Source organism: Hyperolius riggenbachi, chromosome 3 (assembly GCF_040937935.1).
Source record: "Hyperolius riggenbachi isolate aHypRig1 chromosome 3, aHypRig1.pri, whole genome shotgun sequence".
Lineage (NCBI taxonomy): Eukaryota > Metazoa > Chordata > Amphibia > Anura > Hyperoliidae > Hyperolius > Hyperolius riggenbachi.
In genome coordinates this window covers 1,229,746-1,251,457 of record NC_090648.1, presented here as the reverse complement: position 1 = coordinate 1,251,457, position 21,712 = coordinate 1,229,746, and the positions used below count along the sequence as shown (strand labels likewise).

The following is a 21,712-nucleotide window of genomic DNA, read 5'->3' as shown; positions in this document are numbered from 1 at the left end:
CGGCGATCGAAACAAACACGCAGCTAGCAAAGTGCTAGCTGTGTGTTTGAAAAAAAAAATGCAAATTGGCCCACCGGTGCCTGAGCGGTGCACAGCGGCGTTACTGTTCGAGCTGAGCTCATCCGTAACGCTAAGGAGGTTAATGTGAAATATTATGCAGTGCTAGGTTAGGATGATATAGTAACAAAACTAACCACTGACAACCCAGGTTGCAGACAATAGCATGGCAGCATACCAATTGGGCAAGCCTCGCCCCTTACCCCTATAGGACAGATGAACTATATAGCTGTATGAACATGTGTTCCCCCTCAGGGCCCATTTACACTTAACCAGTTAGTACGCGTTAGTAGTATGCGTTTTTTCCATAGCCGTGCATTGTGTAAAAGATTTCAGTTAAAACGCTTGAAGTGTGAAAGGTGCCATAGGAAAACATGGGCATTGCTTTGGAAATCAGTTTTCTTTCAACACAAGCCCCTCCTCCCCACTCCATTCTACTTACCCGGGGCTTCCTACAGCCCCTTGCAGCTCCGCACCGCAGCCGCCAGCCCGGGTCCCAGCAGGTGCAGAGGCCGACCTTCTCTAGTGCGCCTGTGCGAGCGCCACTGTCAATCAACACAAGCCCCCCCCCTCCATTCTACTTACCCGAGGCTTCCTACAGCCCCTTGCAGTTTCGCACCGCAGCCGCCAGCCCGGGTCCCAGCAGGTGCAGAGGCCGACCTTCTCTAGTGCGCCTGTGCGAGCGCCACTGTCAACCAACACAAGCCCCTCCCCCCTCCATTCTACTTACCCGGGGCTTCCTACAGCCCCTTGCAGCTCCGCACCGCAGCCGCCAGCCCGGGTCCCAGCAGGTGCAGAGGCCGACCTTCTCTAGTGCGCCTGTGCGAGCGCCGCTGTCAATCAACACAAGCCCCTCCCCTCTCCATTCTACTTACCCGAGGCTTCCTACAGCCCCTTGCAGCTCCGCACCGCAGCCGCCAGCCCGGGTCCCAGCAGGTGCAGAGGCCGACCTTCTCTAGTGCGCCTGTGCGAGCGCCACTGTCAATCAACACAAGCCCCTCCCCCCTCCATTCTACTTACCCGAGGCTTCCTACAGCCCCTTGCAGTTTCGCACCGCAGCCGCCAGCCCGGGTCCCAGCAGGTGCAGAGGCCGACCTTCTCTAGTGCGCCTGTGCGAGCGCCACTGTCAACCAACACAAGCCCCTCCCCCCTCCATTCTACTTACCCGAGGCTTCCTACAGCTCCTTGCAGCTCCGCACCGCAGCCGCCAGCCCAGGTCCCAGCAGGTGCAGAGGCCGACCTTCTCTAGTGCGCCTGTGCGAGCGCCGCTGTCAATCAACACAAGCCACTCCCCCCCTCCATTCTACTTACCCGAGGCTTCCTACAGCCCCTTGCAGCTCCGCACCGCAGCCGCCAGCCCGGGGTCCCAGCAGGTGCAGAGGCCGACCTTCTGTAGTGCGCCTGTGCGAGCGCCACTGTCAATCAACACAAGCCCCTCCCCCCTCCATTCTACTTACCCGAGGCTTCCTACAGCCCCTTGCAGCTCCGCACCACAGCCGCCGGCCCGGGGTCCCAGCAGGTGCAGAGGCCGACCTTCTCTAGTGCACCTGTGCAAGCGCCGCTGTCAATCAACACAAGCCCCTCCCCCCTCCATTCTACTTACCCGAGGCTTCCTACAGCCCCTTGCAGCTCCGCACCGCAGCCGCCAGCCTGGGTCCCAGCAGGTGCAGAGGCCGACCTTCTCTAGTGCGCCTGTGCGAGCGCCGCTGTCAATCAACACAAGCCCCTCCCCCCTCCATTCTACTTACCCGAGGCTTCCTACAGCCCCTTGCAGCTCCGCACCGCAGCCGCCAGCCCGGGTCCCAGCAGGTGCAGAGGCCGACCTTCTCTAGTGCGCCTGTGCGAGCGCCACTGTCAATCAACACAAGCCCCTCCTCCCCCTCCATTCTACTTACCCGGGGCTTCCTACAGCCCCTTGCAGCTCCGCACCGCAGCCGCCAGCCCGGGTCCCAGCAGGTGCAGAGGCCGACCTTCTCTAGTGCGCCTGTGCGAGCGCTGCTGTCAATCAACACAAGCCCCTCCTCCCCACTCCATTCTACTTACCCGAGGCTTCCTACAGCCCCTTGCAGCTCCGCACCGCAGCCGCCAGCCCGGGTCCCAGTAGGTGCAGAGGCCGACCTTCTCTAGTGCGCCTGTGCAAGCGCCGCTGTCAATCAACACAAGCCCCTCCCCCCTCCATTCTACTTACCCGAGGCTTCCTACAGCCCCTTGCAGTTCCGCACCGCAGCCGCCAGCCCGGGTCCCAGCAGGTGCAGAGGCCGACCTTCTCTAGTGCGCCTGTGCGAGCGCCGCTGTCAATCAACACAAGCCCCTCCCCCTCCATTCTACTTACCCGAGGCTTCCTACAGCCCCTTGCAGCTCCGCACCGCAGCCGCCAGCCCGGGTCCCAGCAGGTGCAGAGGCCGACCTTCTCTAGTGCGCCTGTGCGAGCGCCACTGTCAACCAACACAAGCCCCTCCCCCCTCCATTCTACTTTCCCGAGGCTTCCTACAGCCCCTTGCAGCTCCGCACCGCAGCCGCCAGCCCGGGTCCCAGCAGGTGCAGAGGCCGACCTTCTCTAGTGCGCCTGTGCGAGCGCCACTGTCAACCAACACAAGCCCCTCCCCCCTCCATTCTACTTACCCGAGGCTTCCTACAGCCCCTCGCAGCTCCGCACCACAGCCGCCGGCGCGGGGTCCCAGCAGGTGCAGAGGCCGACCTTCTCTAGTGCGCCTGTGCGAGCGCTGCTGTCAATCAACACAAGCCCCCCCCCTCCATTCTACTTACCCGGGGCTTCCTACAGCCCCTTGCAGCTCCGCACCACAGCCGCCAGCCCGGGTCCCAGCAGGTGCAGAGGCCGACCTTCTCTAGTGCGCCTGTGCGAGCGCCGCTGTCAATCAACACAAGCCCCTCCCCCCTCCATTCTACTTACCCGAGGCTTCCTACAGCCCCTTGCAGCTCCGCACCGCAGCCGCCAGCCCGGGTCCCAGCAGGTGCAGAGGCCGACTTTCTCTAGTGCGCCTGTGCGAGCGCCACTGTCAATCAACACAAGCCCCTCCTCCCCCCTCCATTCTACTTACCCGGGGCTTCCTACAGCCCCTTGCAGCTCCGCACCGCAGCCGCCAGCCCGGGTCCCAGCAGGTGCAGAGGCCGACCTTCTCTAGTGCGCCTGTGCGAGCGCCACTGTCAACCAACACAAGCCCCTCCCCCCTCCATTCTACTTACCCGAGGCTTCCTACAGCCCCTTGCAGCTCCGCACCGCAGCCGCCAGCCCGGGTCCCAGCAGGTGCAGAGGCCGACCTTCTCTAGTGCGCCTGTGCGAGCGCTGCTGTCAATCAACTCAAGCCCCTCCCCCTCCATTCTACTTACCCGAGGCTTCCTACAGCCCCTTGCAGCTCCGCACCACAGCCGCCAGCCCGGGTCCCAGCAGGTGCAGAGGCCGACCTTCTCTAGTGCGCCTGTGCAAGCGCCGCTGTCAATCAACACAAGCCTCTCCCCCTCCATTCTACTTACCCGAGGCTTCCTACAGCCCCTTGCAGCTCCGCACCACAGCCGCCAGCCCGGGTCCCAGCAGGTGCAGAGGCCGACCTCTAGTGCGCCTGTGCGAGCGCCGCTGTCAATCAACACAAGCCCCTCCCCCCCTCCATTCTACTTTCCCGGGGCTTCCTACAGCCCCTTGCAGCTCCGCACCGCAGCCGCCAGCCCGGGTCCCAGCAGGTGCAGAGGCCGACCTTCTCTAGTGCGCCTGTGCAAGCGCCGCTGTCAATCAACACAAGCCACTCCCCCCCTCCATTCTACTTACCCGAGGCTTCCTACAGCCCCTTGCAGCTCCGCACCGCAGCCGCCAGCCCGGGTCCCAGCAGGTGCAGAGGCCGACCTTCTCTAGTGCGCCTGTGCGAGCGCCGCTGTCAATCAACACAAGCCCCTCCCCTCTCCATTCTACTTTCCCGAGGCTTCCTACAGCCCCTTGCAGCTCCGCACCGCAGCCGCCAGCCCGGGTCCCAGCAGGTGCAGAGGCCGACCTTCTCTAGTGCGCCTGTGCGAGCGCCGCTGTCAATCAACACAAGCCCCTCCCCTCTCCATTCTACTTACCCGAGGCTTCCTACAGCCCCTTGCAGCTCCGCACCGCAGCCGCCAGCCCGGGGTCCCAGCAGGTGCAGAGGCCGACCTTCTCTAGTGCGCCTGTGCGAGCGCCGCTGTCAATCAACACAAGCCCCCCCCCCTCCATTCTACTTACCCGGGGCTTCCTACAGCCCCTTGCAGCGTCGCACCACAGCCGCCAGCCCGGGGTCCCAGCAGGTGCAGAGGCCGACCTTCTCTAGTGCGCCTGTGCGAGTGCTGCTGTCAATCAACACAAGCCCCCCCCCCCTCCATTCTACTTACCCGAGGCTTCCTACAGCCCCTTGCAGCTCCGCACCGCAGCCGCCAGCCCGGGTCCCAGCAGGTGCAGAGGCCGACCTTCTCTAGTGTGCCTGTGCAAGCGCCGCTGTCAATCAACTCAACGTTGTATGCGGTGTACCACGCGGGTGCAGTAGCTCTGTGTCTGCGCAGTACACCACGGACAACATGGGCGTGACTGACAGCGGCGCTCGCATGGGCGCAGTAGAGGATGACCTCAAGGTCGGCCTCTGCACCGGTGGGGATCCCGGGCCAATGGCTAAATGCGGAGCTGTCAGCATGGGACATGTCGGCTGCAAGGGGCTGGAGGAAGCCCCGGGTAAGTAGAACGGGGGGGGGTGGCTTGTTTTGATTGATGACGCCTTTAAAGATATGAATTGATATCAACAGGGTCGTATTTACAGTTTAGGAGCCTATTAAGCCATAAATCCATCCCCTTAACACAGGTCACACCCCTCACACACCCCATAGAAGTTCACATGTGCTTCCCTCCACCCCTGTGCCAGCTATAGGTGCCCCAGTATAGGTTAGCCAGGTATAGGTGCCCCAGTATAGGTTAGCCAGATGTAAGTGCCCCAGTATAGGTTAGCCAGGTATAGGTGCCCCCAGTATAGGTTAGCCAGATGTAAGTGCCCCAGTATAAGCTTGCCAGGTATAGGTGCCCCAGTATAAGTAGCCAGCTATAGGTGCCCCAGTATAGGTTAGCCAGATGTAAGTGCCCCAGTATAGGTTAGCAAGGTGTAGGTGCCCCAGTATAAGTAGCCAGGTATAGGTGCCCCAGTATAAGTAGCCAGGTATAGGTGCCCCAGTATAGGTTAGCCAGATGTAAGTGCCCCAGTATAAGCTTGCCAGCTATAGGTGCCCCAGTATAAGTAGCCAGGTATAGGTGCCCCAGTATAGGTTAGCCAGATGTAAGTTCCCCAGTATAAGCCTGCCAGGTATAGGTGCCCCAGTATAAGTAGCCAGGTATAGGTGCCCCAGTATAGGTTAGCCAGCTATAGGTGCCCCAGTATAGGTTAGCCAGCTATAGGTGCCCCAGTATAGGTTAGCCAGATGTAAGTGCCCCAGTATAGGTTAGCCAGCTATAGGTACCCTAGTATAGGTTAGCCAGATGTAAGTGCCCTAGTATAGGTTAGCCAGATGTAAGTGCCCCAATATAAGCTTGCCAGCTATAGGTGCCCCAGTATAGGTTAGCCAGCTATAGGTGCCCCAGTATAGGTTAGCCAGCTGTAAGTGCCCCAGTATAAGCTTGCCAGGTATAGGTGCCCCAGTGTAGGTTAGCCAGCTATAGGTGCCTCAGTGTAGGTTAGCCAGCTATAGGTGCCCCAGTATAGGTTAGCCAGATGTAAGTGCCCCAGTATAAGTAGCCAGCTATAGGTGCCCCCAGTATAAGTAGCCAGCTATGTAGGTGCCCTAGTATAGGTTAGCCAGATGTAAGTGCCCCAGTATAAGTAGCCAGCTATAGGTGCCCCCAGTATAGGTTAGCCAGGTATAGGTGCCCTAGTATAGATTAGCCAGATGTAAGTGCCCCAATATAAGCTTACCAGGTATAGGTGCCCCAGTATAGGTTAGCCAGCTATAGGTGCCCCAGTATAGGTTAGCCAGGTATAGGTGCCGCAGTATAGGTTAGCCAGCTATAGGTGCCCCAGTATAGGTTAGCCAGATGTAAGTGCCCCAGTATAAGTAGCCAGCTATAGGTGCCCCCAGTATAAGTAGCCAGCTATATAGGTGCCCTAGTATAGGTTAGCCAGATGTAAGTGCCCCAATATAAGCTTGCCAGGTATAGGTGCCCCAGTATAGGTTAGCCAGCTATAGGTGCCCTAGTATAAGCTTGGCAGCTATAGGAGCCCCCAGTATAGGTTAGCCAGCTATAGGTGCCCCAGTATAAGCTTGCCAGCTATAGGAGCCGCCAGTATAGGTTAGCCAGCTATAGGTGCCCCCAGTATAGGTTAGCCAGCTATAGGTGCCCCAGTATAGGTTAGCCAGATGTAAGTGCCCCAGTATAGGTTAGCTAGATGTATGTGCCCCAGTATAGGTTAGCCAGATGTAAGTGCCCCAATATAAGCTTGCCAGGTATAGGTGCCCCAGTGTAGGTTAGCCAGCTATAGGTGCCCCAGTATAGGTTAGCCAGATGTAAGTGCCCCAGTATAAGTAGCCAGCTATAGGTGCCCCCAGTATAGGTTAGCCAGGTATAGGTGCCCTAGTATAGATTAGCCAGATGTAAGTGCCCCAATATAAGCTTACCAGGTATAGGTGCCCCAGTATAGGTTAGCCAGCTATAGGTGCCCCAGTATAGGTTAGCCAGGTATAGGTGCCCCAGTATAGGTTAGCCAGCTATAGGTGCCCCAGTATAGGTTAGCCAGGTATAGGTGCCCCAGTATAGGTTAGCCAGCTATAGATGCCCCAGTATAGGTTAGCCAGCTATAGGTGCCCCCAGTATAGGTTAGCCAGCTATAGGTGCCCCAGTATAGGTTAGCCAGCTATAGGTGCCCCAGTATAGGTTAGCCAGCTATAGGTGCCCCAGTATAGGTTAGCCAGCTATAGGTGCCCCCAGTATAAGCTTGCCAGCTATAGGTGCCCCCAGTATAGGTTAGCCAGCTATAGGTGCCCTAGTATAGGTTAGCCAGATGTAAGTGCCCCAGTATAGGTTAGCCAGATGTAAGTGCCCTAGTATAGGTTAGCCAGATGTAAGTGCCCCAATATAAGCTTGCCAGCTATAGGTGCCCCAGTATAGGTTAGCCAGCTATAGGTGCCCCAGTATAGGTTAGCCAGCTGTAAGTGACCCAGTATAAGCTTGCCAGGTATAGGTGCCCCAGTGTAGGTTAGCCAGCTATAGGTGCCTCAGTGTAGGTTAGCCAGCTATAGGTGCCCCAGTATAGGTTAGCCAGATGTAAGTGCCCCAGTATAAGTAGCCAGCTATAGGTGCCCCCAGTATAAGTAGCCAGCTATATAGGTGCCCTAGTATAGGTTAGCCAGATGTAAGTGCCCCAATATAAGCTTGCCAGGTATAGGTGCCCCAGTATAGGTTAGCCAGCTATAGGTGCCCTAGTATAAGCTTGGCAGCTATAGGAGCCCCCAGTATAGGTTAGCCAGCTATAGGTGCCCCAGTATAAGCTTGCCAGCTATAGGAGCCCCCAGTATAGGTTAGCCAGCTATAGGTGCCCCCAGTATAGGTTAGCCAGCTATAGGTGCCCCAGTATAGGTTAGCCAGATGTAAGTGCCCCAGTATAGGTTAGCTAGATGTATGTGCCCCAGTATAGGTTAGCCAGATGTAAGTGCCCCAATATAAGCTTGCCAGGTATAGGTGCCCCAGTATAGGTTAGTCAGGTATAGGTGCCCCAGTATAGGGTAGCCAGCTATAGGTGCCTCAGTATAGGTTAGCCAGATGTAAGTGCCCCAGTATAGGTTAGCTAGATGTATGTGCCCCAGTATAGGTTAGCCAGATGTAAGTGCCCCAATATAAGCTTGCCAGGTACAGGTGCCCTAGTATAGGTTAGCCAGGTATAGGTGCCCCAGTATAGGTTAGCCAGGTATAGGTGCCCCAGTATAGGTTAGCCAGCTATAGGTGCCTCAGTATAGGTTAGCCAGATGTAAGTGCCCCAGTATAGGTTAGCCAGGTATAGGTGCCCCAGTATAGGTTAGCCAGCTATAGGTACCCTAGTATAGGTTAGCCAGATGTAAGTGCCCCAGTATAAGCTTGCCAGCTATAGGTGCCCCAGTATAGGTTAGCCAGCTATAGGTACCCTAGTATAGGTTAGCCAGATGTAAGTGCCCCAGTATAAGCTTGCCAGGTATAGGTGCCCCAGTATAGGTTAGCCAGGTATAGGTGCCCCAGTATAGGTTAGCCAGGTATAGGTGCCCCAGTGTAGGTTAGCCAGCTATAGGTGCCCCAGTATAGGTTAGCCAGATGTAAGTGCCCCAGTATAAGTAGCCAGCTATAGGTGCCCCCAGTATAGGTTAGCCAGGTATAGGTGCCCTAGTATAGATTAGCCAGATGTAAGTGCCCCAATATAAGCTTACCAGGTATAGGTGCCCCAGTATAGGTTAGCCAGCTATAGGTGCCCCAGTATAGGTTAGCCAGGTATAGGTGCCCCAGTATAGGTTAGCCAGCTATAGGTGCCCCAGTATAGGTTAGCCAGGTATAGGTGCCCCAGTATTGGTTAGCCAGCTATAGATGCCCCAGTATAGGTTAGCCAGCTATAGGTGCCCTCAGTATAGGTTAGCCAGCTATAGGTGCCCCAGTATAGGTTAGCCAGCTATAGGTGCCCCAGTATAGGTTAGCCAGGTATAGGTGCCCCAGTATAGGTTAGCCAGCTATAGGTGCCCTCAGTATAGGTTAGCCAGCTATAGGTGCCCCCAGTATAAGCTTGCCAGCTATAGGTGCCCCCAGTATAGGTTAGCCAGCTATAGGTGCCCTAGTATAGGTTAGCCAGATGTAAGTGCCCCAGTATAGGTTAGCCAGATGTAAGTGCCCTAGTATAGGTTAGCCAGATGTAAGTGCCCCAATATAAGCTTGCCAGCTATAGGTGCCCCAGTATAGGTTAGCCAGCTATAGGTGCCCCAGTATAGGTTAGCCAGCTGTAAGTGCCCCAGTATAAGCTTGCCAGGTATAGGTGCCCCAGTGTAGGTTAGCCAGCTATAGGTGCCTCAGTGTAGGTTAGCCAGCTATAGGTGCCCCAGTATAGGTTAGCCAGATGTAAGTGCCCCAGTATAAGTAGCCAGCTATAGGTGCCCCCAGTATAAGTAGCCAGCTATATAGGTGCCCTAGTATAGGTTAGCCAGATGTAAGTGCCCCAATATAAGCTTGCCAGGTATAGGTGCCCCAGTATAGGTTAGCCAGCTATAGGTGCCCTAGTATAAGCTTGGCAGCTATAGGAGCCCCCAGTATAGGTTAGCCAGCTATAGGTGCCCCCAGTATAGGTTAGCCAGCTATAGGTGCCCCAGTATAGGTTAGCCAGATGTAAGTGCCCCAGTATAGGTTAGCTAGATGTATGTGCCCCAGTATAGGTTAGCCAGATGTAAGTGCCCCAATATAAGCTTGCCAGGTATAGGTACCCCAGTATAGGTTAGCCAGGTATAGGTGCCCCAGTATAAGTTAGCCAGGTATAGGTGCCCCAGTATAGGTTAGCCAGCTATAGGTGCCTCAGTATAGGTTAGCCAGATGTAAGTGCCCCAGTATAGGTTAGCTAGATGTATGTGCCCCAGTATAGGTTAGCCAGATGTAAGTGCCCCAATATAAGCTTGCCAGGTACAGGTGCCCTAGTATAGGTTAGCCAGGTATAGGTGCCCCAGTATAAGCTTGCCAGCTATAGGTGCCCCCAGTATAGGTTAGCCAGCTATAGGTGCCCTAGTATAGGTTAGCCAGATGTAAGTGCCCCAGTATAGGTTAGCCAGATGTAAGTGCCCCAATATAAGCTTGCCAGCTATAGGTGCCCCAGTATAGGTTAGCCAGCTATAGGTGCCCCAGTATAGGTTAGCCAGCTGTAAGTGCCCCAGTATAAGCTTGCCAGGTATAGGTGCCCCAGTGTAGGTTAGCCAGCTATAGGTGCCTCAGTGTAGGTTAGCCAGCTATATGTGCCCCAGTATAGGTTAGCCAGATGTAAGTGCCCCAGTATAAGTAGCCAGCTATAGGTGCCCCCAGTATAAGTAGCCAGCTATATAGGTGCCCTAGTATAGGTTAGCCAGATGTAAGTGCCCCAATATAAGCTTGCCAGGTATAGGTGCCCCAGTATAGGTTAGCCAGCTATAGGTGCCCTAGTATAAGCTTGGCAGCTATAGGAGCCCCCAGTATAGGTTAGCCAGCTATAGGTGCCCCAGTATAAGCTTGCCAGCTATAGGAGCCCCCAGTATAGGTTAGCCAGCTATAGGTGCCCCCAGTATAGGTTAGCCAGCTATAGGTGCCCCAGTATAGGTTAGCCAGATGTAAGTGCCCCAGTATAGGTTAGCTAGATGTATGTGCCCCAGTATAGGTTAGCCAGATGTAAGTGCCCCAATATAAGCTTGCCAGGTATAGGTGCCCCAGTATAGGTTAGCCAGGTATAGGTGCCCCAGTATAAGTTAGCCAGGTATAGGTGCCCCAGTATAGGTTAGCCAGCTATAGGTGCCTCAGTATAGGTTAGCCAGATGTAAGTGCCCCAGTATAGGTTAGCTAGATGTATGTGCCCCAGTATAGGTTAGCCAGATGTAAGTGCCCCAATATAAGCTTGCCAGGTACAGGTGCCCTAGTATAGGTTAGCCAGGTATAGGTGCCCCAGTATAGGTTAGCCAGATGTAAGTGCCCCAGTATAGGTTAGCCAGGTATAGGTGCCCCAGTATAGGTTAGCCAGCTATAGATACCCTAGTATAGGTTAGCCAGATGTAAGTGCCCCAGTATAAGCTTGCCAGCTATAGGTGCCCCAGTATAGGTTAGCCAGCTATAGGTACCCTAGTATAGGTTAGCCAGATGTAAGTGCCCCAGTATAAGCTTGCCAGGTATAGGTGCCTCAGTATAGGTTAGCCAGGTATAGGTGCCCCAGTATAGGTTAGCCAGGTATAGGTGCCCCAGTGTAGGTTAGCCAGCTATAGGTGCCCCAGTATAGGTTAGCCAGATGTAAGTGCCCCAGTATAAGTAGCCAGCTATAGGTGCCCCCAGTATAGGTTAGCCAGGTATAGGTGCCCTAGTATAGATTAGCCAGATGTAAGTGCCCCAATATAAGCTTACCAGGTATAGGTGCCCCAGTATAGGTTAGCCAGCTATAGGTGCCCCAGTATAGGTTAGCCAGGTATAGGTGCCCCAGTATAGGTTAGCCAGCTATAGGTGCCCCAGTATAGGTTAGCCAGGTATAGGTGCCCCAGTATAGGTTAGACAGCTATAGATGCCCCAGTATAGGTTAGCCAGCTATAGGTGCCCCCAGTATAGGTTAGCCAGCTATAGGTGCCCCAGTATAGGTTAGCCAGCTATAGGTGCCCCAGTATAGGTTAGCCAGCTATAGGTGCCCCAGTATAGGTTAGCCAGCTATAGGTGCCCCCAGTATAGGTTAGCCAGCTATGTGTGCCCCCAGTATAAGCTTGCCAGCTATAGGTGCCCCCAGTATAGGTTAGCCAGCTATAGGTGCTTCCAGGGCCAGATTTACGATAAGGCACCTGATGATGAAAAGGTGTCTCTCTCCCCTCCCCCAGGGCCTTTCTGCCACCTAACCTATTCAGAGTCCCAAGTGGGGTGTAAATGAGAGTTTAGTCACCTGAGTCTCGGCACTCCACTGACCACATCTCCTTCCAGTCGAGGGAACCTCTAGCTGAAGATAGCTCTGGCTGCCTAGGACTAAGGGACACCTGTAGCTACCTATGATGGGCCATGGAAGTAAGGGAGAAGTGACAGCTGGGCCAGCCAGCACACTTGTAGTGCAGTTCAGTGGGGGATGGAAGGTGATGTCTAGGGTGCCAGGACATCTGAGCTTATAGGCTTCTGTGAAATAATTCCGGGCCTGGGAGCCCCAGTATAGTTAGCCAGACATAGGTGCCCCAGCTATAGATGCCCCCAGTATAGGTTGTCCAGGTATAGTTGCCCCCAGTTTAGGTTAGCCAGCCATAGGTGCCTCCCTCCAGTATCGGTAGCCAGCTATAGGTGCCCCAGTATAGGTTAGCCAGGTATAGGTGCCCCCAGTATAGGTTAGCCAGCTATAGGTGCCCCAGTATAGGTTAGCCAGATATAGTTGCCCCCAGTTTAGGTTAGGCAGCCAGAGGTGCCACAGTATAGGTTAGCCAGCTATAGGTATCCCAGTATAGGTTAGTCAGCTATGGGTGCCCCATTAAGGGGGGCAGATGATAGACAGGGGGGCAGATGATACACAGGGGAGCAGATGATAGACAGGGGGGCAGATGATACACAGGGGGACAGATGATAGACAGGTGGGCAGATGACAGACAGGGTGGGGGGCAGATGACAGACAGGGTGGGGGGCAGATGATAGACAGGAGAGCAGATGATAGACAGTGGGGCAGATGATACACAGGGGGGCAGATGATAGACAGAGGGCAGATGATACACAGGCGGGCAGATGATACACAGGGGGGCAGATGACAGATAGGGTGGGGGGCAGATGATAGACAGGAGAGCAGATGATAGACAGTGGGGCAGATGATACACAGGGGGGCAGATGATAGACAGGGTGGCAGATGACAGACAGGGTGGGGGGCAGATGATAGACAGGAGAGCAGATGATAGACAGTGGGGCAGATGATACACAGGGGGGCAGATGATAGACAGAGGGCAGATGATACACAGGGGACAAATGATAGACAGAGGGCAGATGATACACAGGGGGGCAGATGATAGACAGAGGGCAGATGATACACAGGCGGGCAGATGATACACAGGGGGGCAGATGACAGATAGGGTGGGGGGCAGATGATAGACAGGAGAGCAGATGATAGACAGTGGGGCAGATGATACACAGGGGACAAATGATAGACAGTGGGGCAGATGATACACAGGGGGGCAGATGATAGACAGAGGGCAGATGATACACAGGCGGGCAGATGATACACAGGTGGGCAGATGACAGATAGGGTGGGGGGCAGATGATAGACAGGAGAGCAGATGATAGACAGTGGGGCAGATGATACACAGGGGGGCAGATGATAGACAGGGTGGCAGATGACAGACAGGGTGGGGGGCAGATGATAGACAGAGGGCAGATGATACACAGGGGACAAATGATAGACAGAGGGCAGATGATACACAGGGGGGCAGATCATAGACAGGAGAGCAGATGATACACAGGGGGGCAGATGATAGACAGGGTGGCAGATGACAGACAGGGTGGGGGGCAGATGATAGACAGGAGAGCAGATGATAGACAGTGGGGCAGATGATACACAGGGGACAAATGATAGACAGAGGGCAGATGATACACAGGGGGGCAGATGATAGACAGAGGGCAGATGACAGACAGGGGGCAGTTGACAGGCAGACAGTTGATGGGGAGGGGGGAAGATGACAGATGGGCAGACAGCCCAGACATCACATGACAGCTCTCAGCACTCACCTTTCCTGTGCAGTTGATGGTGACGGAGGTGTTGGACAAACTGCTAATTGTTTCTGGGAGGAAATGTACCACCTGCATATAACAGAGAGAATTATGGGAGATGAGATTGTCATAGACCGCACGGGCCGGTCCTTGATCGGGTCAATCGCTCAGAGTCAGAAACTCGGTCTCGCTGTCGCTTTGCGCATAGATGCCCATATGTGGATTCGCAGTCTATGAACCGACTAGCCGAGAGGAGCGTTCTGACTCCAAAGGATTCACCACACACATACAATTCAAATGCTTGCCACCACATGTGAGTCTGCACAGGACTGTAAATATATTAGCACACTGCGAACACCGTAAGTTAACCCTTAGCTGTATGCAGGGATCGGTGCCAGATCTGTCTGTCTGTGTCTGATTCACGCATACGGGTTGTAAAGACAAGATACTTTAGAACACAAGGTAACGGTTTCGGGGGAGTAAGTACGATTGTGTATGTTCAGGAACAGGTCATAACCGTAAAATGATTTTTAAACATTTCAATAACAAAAATGCATTACACACATTTACATACACTAATTAACATATACACACAAAGCTGAAAGGTTTACTTAGCCGAAATGCAGTCTGTGTGGGGATACTTCCTTCAGGGAAAAGAAATGCAAAGTCCTTGGTTTCAGGATCATAGGCCTTTAGGTATATTTTGTAATCCAAGCAGATGTTACAGTTCCAAGATGGCCGCTAACCACATGGTCCTCTGGTGGTTAGCAGCAGCAGGCTCTCTTGAAGATGGGATTTGGAGGACTGAAGTCCGCCTGCTGGCAATGTGCTTTTGATGAAGCTGGTTTGGGGGTGTGGCAACACCTGCCCCCTCTGAATTACCCACCAATGACAGTCCACCTCCTCCTAGGAGGATTTTGAGCTTAAATTGTAGAACACTGTAACTCATAAACTATACATGTCATATGTAGGTGGATAGCAGATTCATACTTGTCAGAAAATACTGATTAATATGACATCTTGCATGAGTGCGTTAGGCTGTCCTGTCCCCGAGAAGGGTCATACACCAATAACCGGATGGGTTATGGTTATGATTTTTATATCAGCACATTGGGCAGATTTTAACGAGTAAGACTATATTAACCGCTTCACAACTGAGGGGTTTTACCCCTTTAGCATCCGAGCAATTTTCTCCTTTCAGCACTCCTTACATTCATTTGCCTATAACTTTATCATTACTTATCGCAATGAAATGAACTATATTTTGTTTTTTTGCCACCAAATAGGCTTTCTTTAGGTGGGACATTATGCCAATAATTATTGTATTCTAAATGTGTTTTAATGGGAAAATAGGAAAACATTTGGAAAAAAAATCATTATTCTTCAGTTTTCGACCATTTTAGTTTTTAAATAATGCATGCTACTGTAATTAAAATCCATGTAACTTATATGCCCATTTGTCCCAGTTATTACACCGTTTAAATTATGTCCCTGTCACATGTTTGGTGCCAGTATTTTATTTGGAAATAAAGGTGCATTTTTTTCAGTTTTGCATCCATCCCTAATTACAAGCCCATCATTTATAAAGTAACAGTGTTATACCCATTTGATATAATTATTTAAAGATTTCAGTCCCTAAGGTAATCTATTTATGTTTTGTTTTTTTTTATTGTAATTTTTATTTATTTATTTTTTTATTACAAAAAAATTGGTAACAATTGGGGAGTATGGGAGTTAATTAGCTAATTTTATATTTTAAAATAATGTATTTGTATGTGAAAAATGTTTTTGGGTGTAGTTTTACTTTTTGACCACAAGATGGGCACAGTAATTTTTTTGTAAATGCGTCCTGCAAGCGTAGGAAGTACGCTTGCAGGAAGTTCAGGGAGGCTTTTTTAACAATGATCGCGCTGCTTCTCATAGAAGCAGCTGATCATTGCTGGGAGGCAGAGATCAACGAACAGGACTGTTCTTTCCCGTTCATTGATCTCCGGACGAGCGGGCGGCGGTGTGCACGATCACGGGAGCGCGCGCACATGCGAGCCGGAGCGCGGACAGCGTCGGCAGCGGCGGTAGCAGCGGGGGGTGCGTATATCTACGCTCCGGGTGGGGAACTGAAGTCCAAAGGAGCGTAGATATACTGTACCCGGGCGGCGAAGTGGTTTATTTCATAGCTGTGCTATACACGGTTTTCGCTTAACAGACCGAAATAAGAAACCATATGCATTTAAACCTGTTCCCCAGCGGTGCCTCTGTGTCTGAGGTTGGCAGTGGACCCCTGGGGAGATAGCTTCCCCTGGATGAAAGGAACTTTTGGTGCTCAATTAGCAGCTGAGTGTGACCAGAACAACCTTTGACATATTAAACCAGGCTAGGGTTTCACACCCCTTGGCTAATTAACAAGTCACTGGCCAGCAAGGAATTATTTTCCAGTGAGGGTGATGGGTTTGCTTTCACTCAGAAGAGAAGGAAAAGACATCTGTTGTATGTTTACACAAAGTGACATTCTGCTCTGTTTTGCGGAACAATACAGAATCGCTAATCGTCTCGACGTCCGTATCATTCATGACAGAGATAATCTCTGCATAGATAATACATCTTATGTAGGCCTATAAAAGAGGAGGAGCTGTGGATTATAGAGACATGAGTGGCAGCACAGGAAGGTGACAGCCACACATGCTATGTATGGACAGAAGGGGGCGTCTACAGAGGTGTAACTCCAAATTATATCCCCATAGCAGCATCTTATACACCCCCCAAACAAAGCTCCCTGCACAGCTTCCCTGCAGCCTCTGAACCTGTATGTGATCACTGATTACCCCCGCCCTACACTGTCCTCATTGTGCACTTCTCCCCCTGCACAGCTTCCCTGCAGCCTCTGCACCTGTATGTGATCACTGATTACCCCCGCCCCACACTGTCCTCATTGTGCACTCCTCTCCCTGCACAGCACAGCTTCCCTGCAGCCTCTGCACCTGTATGTGATCACTGATTACCCCCGCCCCACACTGCCCTCATTGTACACTCCTCCCCCCTGCACAGCACAGCTTCCCTGCAGCCTCTGCACCTGTATGTGATCACTGATTACCCCCCGCCCCACACTGTCCTCATTGTACACTCCTCTACCTGCACAGCACAGCTTCCCTGCAGCCTCTGCACCTGTATGTGATCACTGATTACCCCCGCCCCATACTGTCCTCATTGTACACTCCTCCCCCTGCACAGCACAGCTTCCCTGCAGCCTCTGCACCTGTATGTGATCACTGATTACCCCCGCCCCACACTGTCCTCATTGTGCACTCCTCCCCCTGCACAGCACAGCTTCCCTGCAGCCTCTGCACCTGTATGTGATCACTGATTACCCCCCGCCCCACACTGTCCTTATTGTACACTCCTCCCCCTGCACAGCACAGCTTCCCTGCAGCCTCTGCACCTGTATGTGATCACTGATTACCCCCGCCCCACACTGTCCTCATTGTGCACTCCTCCCCCTGCACAGCACAGCTTCCCTGCAGCCTCTGCACCTGTATGTGATCACTGATTACCCCCCGCCCCACACTGCCCTCATTGTACACTCCTCCCCCTGCACAGCACAGCTTCCCTGCAGCCTCTGCACCTGTATGTGATCACTGATTACCCCCGCCCCACACTGCCCTCATTGTACACTCCTCTCCCTGCACAGCTTCCCTGCAGCCTCTGCACCTGTATGTGATCACTGATTACCCCGCCCCACACTGTCCTCATTGTACACTCCTCCCCCTGCACAGCACAGCTTCCCTGCAGCCTCTGCACCTGTATGTGATCACTGATTACCCCCGCCCCACACTGTCCTCATTGTACACTCCTCCCCTGCACAGCTTCCCTGCAGCCTCTGCACCTGTATGTGATCACTGATTACCCCCGCCCCACACTGTCCTCATTGTACACTCCTCCCCCCTGCACAGCACAGCTTCCCTGCAGCCTCTGCACCTGTATGTGATCACTGATTACCCCAGCCCCACACTGTCCTCATTGTACACTCCTCCCCCTGCACAGCTTCCCTGCAGCCTCTGCACCTGTATGTGATCACTGATTACCCCCTCCCCACACTGTCCTCATTGTACACTCCTCCCCCTGCACAGCACAGCTTCCCTGCAGCCTCTGCACCTGTATGTGATCACTGATTACCCCCCGCCCCACACTGTCCTCATTGTACACTCCTCCCCCTGCACAGCACAGCTTCCCTGCAGCCTCTGCACCTGTATGTGATCACTGATTACCCCGCCCCACACTGCCCTCATTGTACACTCCTCCCCCTGCACAGCACAGCTTCCCTGCAGCCTCTGCACCTGTATGTGATCACTGATTACCCCCGCCCCACACTGCCCTCATTGTACACTCCTCCCCCTGCACAGCACAGCTTCCCTGCAGCCTCTGCACCTGTATGTGATCACTGATTACCCCCGCCCCACACTGTCCTCATTGTACTCTCCTCCCCCTGCACAGCTTCCCTGCAGCCTCTGCACCTGTATGTGATCACTGATTACCCCCACCCCACACTGCCCTCAATGTGCACTCCTCCCCCTGCACAGCTTCCCTGCAGCCTCTGCACCTGTATGTGATCACTGATTACCCCCGCCCCACACTGTCCTCATTGTACACTCCTCCCCCTGCACAGCACAGCTTCCCTGCAGCCTCTTCACCTGTATGTGATCACTGATTACCCCCGCCCTACACTGTCCTCATTGTGCACTTCTCCCCCTGCACAGCTTCCCTGCAGCCTCTGCACCTGTATGTGATCACTGATTACCCCCACCCCACACTGTCCTCATTGTACACTCCTCCCCCTGCACAGCACAGCTTCCCTGCAGCCTCTGCACCTGTATGTGATCACTGATTACCCCCGCCCCACACTGCCCTCATTGTACACTCCTCTCCCTGCACAGCACAGCTTCCCTGCAGCCTCTGCACCTGTATGTAATCACTGATTACCCCCGCCCCACACTGCCCTCATTGTACACTCCTCTCCCTGCACAGCACAGCTTCCCTGCAGCCTCTGCACCTGTATGTGATCACTGATTACCCCCGCCCCACACTGTCCTCATTGTACACTCCTCCCCCCTGCACAGCACAGCTTCCCTGCAGCCTCTGCACCTGTATGTAATCACTGATTACCCCCCGCCCCACACTGTCCTCATTGTGCACTCCTCCCCCTGCACAGCACAGCTTCCCTGCAGCCTCTGCACCTGTATGTGATCACTGATTACCCCCGCCCCACACTGTCCTCATTGTACACTCCTCCCCCTGCACAGCACAGCTTCCCTGCAGCCTCTGCACCTGTATGTGATCACTGATTACCCCAGCCCCACACTGTCCTCATTGTACACTCCTCCCCCCTGCACAACACAGCTTCCCTGCAGCCTCTGCACCTGTATGTGATCACTGATTACCCCCGCCCCACACTGTCCTCATTGTGCACTCCTCCCCTGCACAGCACAGCATCCCTGCAGCCTCTGCACCTGTATGTGATCACTGATTACCCCCGCCCCACACTGCCCTCATTGTACACTCCTCCCCCTGCACAGCACAGCTTCCCTGCAGCCTCTGCACCTGTATGTGATCACTGATTACCCCCGCCCCACACTGTCCTCATTGTACACTCCTCCCCCTGCACAGCACAGCTTCCCTGCAGCCTCTGCACCTGTATGTGATCACTGATTATCCCCCGCCCCATACTGTCCTCATTGTGCACTCCTCTCCCTGCACAGCACAGCTTCCCTGCAGCCTCTGCACCTGTATGTGATCACTGATTACCCCCCGCCCCACACTGTCCTCATTGTACACTCCTCCCCCTGCACAGCACAGCTTCCCTGCAGCCTCTGCACCTGTATGTGATCACTGATTACCCCCGCCCCACACTGTCCTCATTGTGTGCACTCCTCCCCCTGCACAGCACAGCTTCCCTGCAGCCTCTGCACCTCTATGTGATCACTGATTACCCCCGCCCCACACTGTCCTCATTGTACACTCCTCCCCCCTGCACAGCACAGCTTCCCTGCAGCCTCTGCACCTGTATGTGATCACTGATTACCCCCCGCCCCACACTGTCCTCATTGTACACTCCTCTCCCTGCACAGCCCAGCTTCCCTGCAGCCTCTGCACCTGTATGTGATCACTGATTACCCCCCGCCCCACACTGTCCTCATTGTGCACTCCTCCCCCCTGCACAGCACAGCTTCCCTGCAGCCTCTGCACCTGTATGTGATCACTGATTACCCCCCGCCCCACACTGCCCTCATTGTACACTCCTCCCCCCTGCACAGCACAGCTTCCCTGCAGCCTCTGCACCTGTATGTGATCACTGATTACCCCCCGCCCCACACTGTCCTCATTGTACACTCCTCCCCCTGCACAGCACAGCTTCCCTGCAGACTCTGCACCTGTATGTGATCACTGATTACCCCCCGCCCCACACTGCCCTCATTGTGCACTCCTCCCCCTGCACAGCACAGCTTCCCTGCAGCCTCTGCACCTGTATGTGATCACTGATTACCCCCGCCCCACACTGTCCTCATTGTACACTCCTCCCCCTGCACAGCTTCCCTGCAGCCTTTTCACCTGTATGTGATCACTGATTACCCCCCGCCCCACACTGTCCTCATTGTACACTCCTCCCCCTGCACAGCACAGCTTCCCTGCAGGCTCTGCACCTGTATGTGATCACTGATTACCCCCCGCCCCACACTGTCCTCATTGTACACTCCTCCCCCTGCACAGCACAGCTTCCCTGCAGCCTCTGCACCTGTATGTGATCACTGATTACCCCCCGCCCCACACTGTCCTCATAGTGCACTCCTCCCCCCTGCACAGCTTCCCTGCAGCCTCTGCACCTGTATGTGATCACTGATTACCCCCCGCCCCACACTGTCCTCATTGTACACTCCTCCCCCCTGCACAGCTTCCCTGCAGCCTCTGCACCTGTATGTGATCACTGATTACCCCCGCCCCACACTGTCCTCATTGTACACTCCTCCCCCTGCACAGCACAGCTTCCCTGCAGCCTCTGCACCTGTATGTGATCACTGATTACCCCCCGCCCCACACTGTCCTCATTGTACACTCCTCCCCCTGCACAGCTTCCCTGCAGCCTTTTCACCTGTATGTGATCACTGATTACCCCCCGCCCCACACTGTCCTCATTGTACACTCCTCCCCCTGCACAGCACAGCTTCCCTGCAGGCTCTGCACCTGTATGTGATCACTGATTACCCCCCGCCCCACACTGTCCTCATTGTACACTCCTCCCCCTGCACAGCTTCCCTGCAGCCTTTTCACCTGTATGTGATCACTGATTACCCCCCGCCCCACACTGCCCTCATTGTACACTCCTCCCCCCTGCACAGCACAGCTTCCCTGCAGCCTCTGCACCTGTATGTGATCACTGATTACCCCCGCCCCACACTGTCCTCATTGTACACTCCTCCCCCTGCACAGCACAGCTTCCCTGCAGCCTCTGCACCTGTATGTGATCACTGATTACCCCCCGCCCCACACTGTCCTCATTGTACACTCCTCCCCCCTGCACAGCACAGCTTCCCTGCAGCCTCTGCACCTGTATGTGATCACTGATTACCCCCCGCCCCACACTGTCCTCATTGTACACTCCTCCCCCTGCACAGCACAGCTTCCCTGCAGCCTCTGCACCTGTATGTGATCACTGATTACCCCCCGCCCCACACTGTCCTCATTGTACACTCCTCCCCCTGCACAGCACAGCTTCCCTGCAGCCTCTGCACCTGTATGTGATCACTGATTACCCCCGCCCCACACTGTCCTCATTGTACACTCCTCCCCCTGCACAGCACAGCTTCCCTGCAGCCTCTGCACCTGTATGTGATCACTGATTACCCCCGCCCCACACTGTCCTCATTGTACACTCCTCCCCCTGCACAGCACAGCTTCCCTGCAGCCTCTGCACCTGTATGTAATCACTGATTACCCCAGCCCCACACTGTCCTCATTGTACACTCCTCCCCCTGCACAGCACAGCCTCCCTGCAGCCTCTGCACCTGTATGTAATCACTGATTACCCCCCGCCCCACACTGTCCTCATTGTACACTCCTCCCCCCTGCACAGCACAGCTTCCCTGCAGCCTCTGCACCTGTATGTGATCACTGATTACCCCCGCCCCACACTGTCCTCATTGTGCACTCCTCTCCCTGCACAGCACAGCTTCCCTGCAGCCTCTGCACCTGTATGTGATCACTGATTACCCCCCGCCCCACACTGTC

General features: G+C 54.3%; 1 protein-coding gene across 2 annotated transcripts in view; it reads right to left on the bottom strand.

Moving 5' to 3' along the window:
- Nucleotides 1-21,712, bottom strand: part of LOC137562448 (sodium/potassium-transporting ATPase subunit beta-2-like) — a 318,007-nt gene that overhangs the window by 19,024 nt on the left and 277,271 nt on the right. For both annotated transcript variants that reach the window (XM_068273796.1, XM_068273797.1), the window contains exon 5: nucleotides 13,460-13,531. In XM_068273796.1, the coding sequence (XP_068129897.1) occupies nucleotides 13,460-13,531 (72 nt within the window). The remainder of the gene's footprint in view (nucleotides 1-13,459; nucleotides 13,532-21,712) is intronic.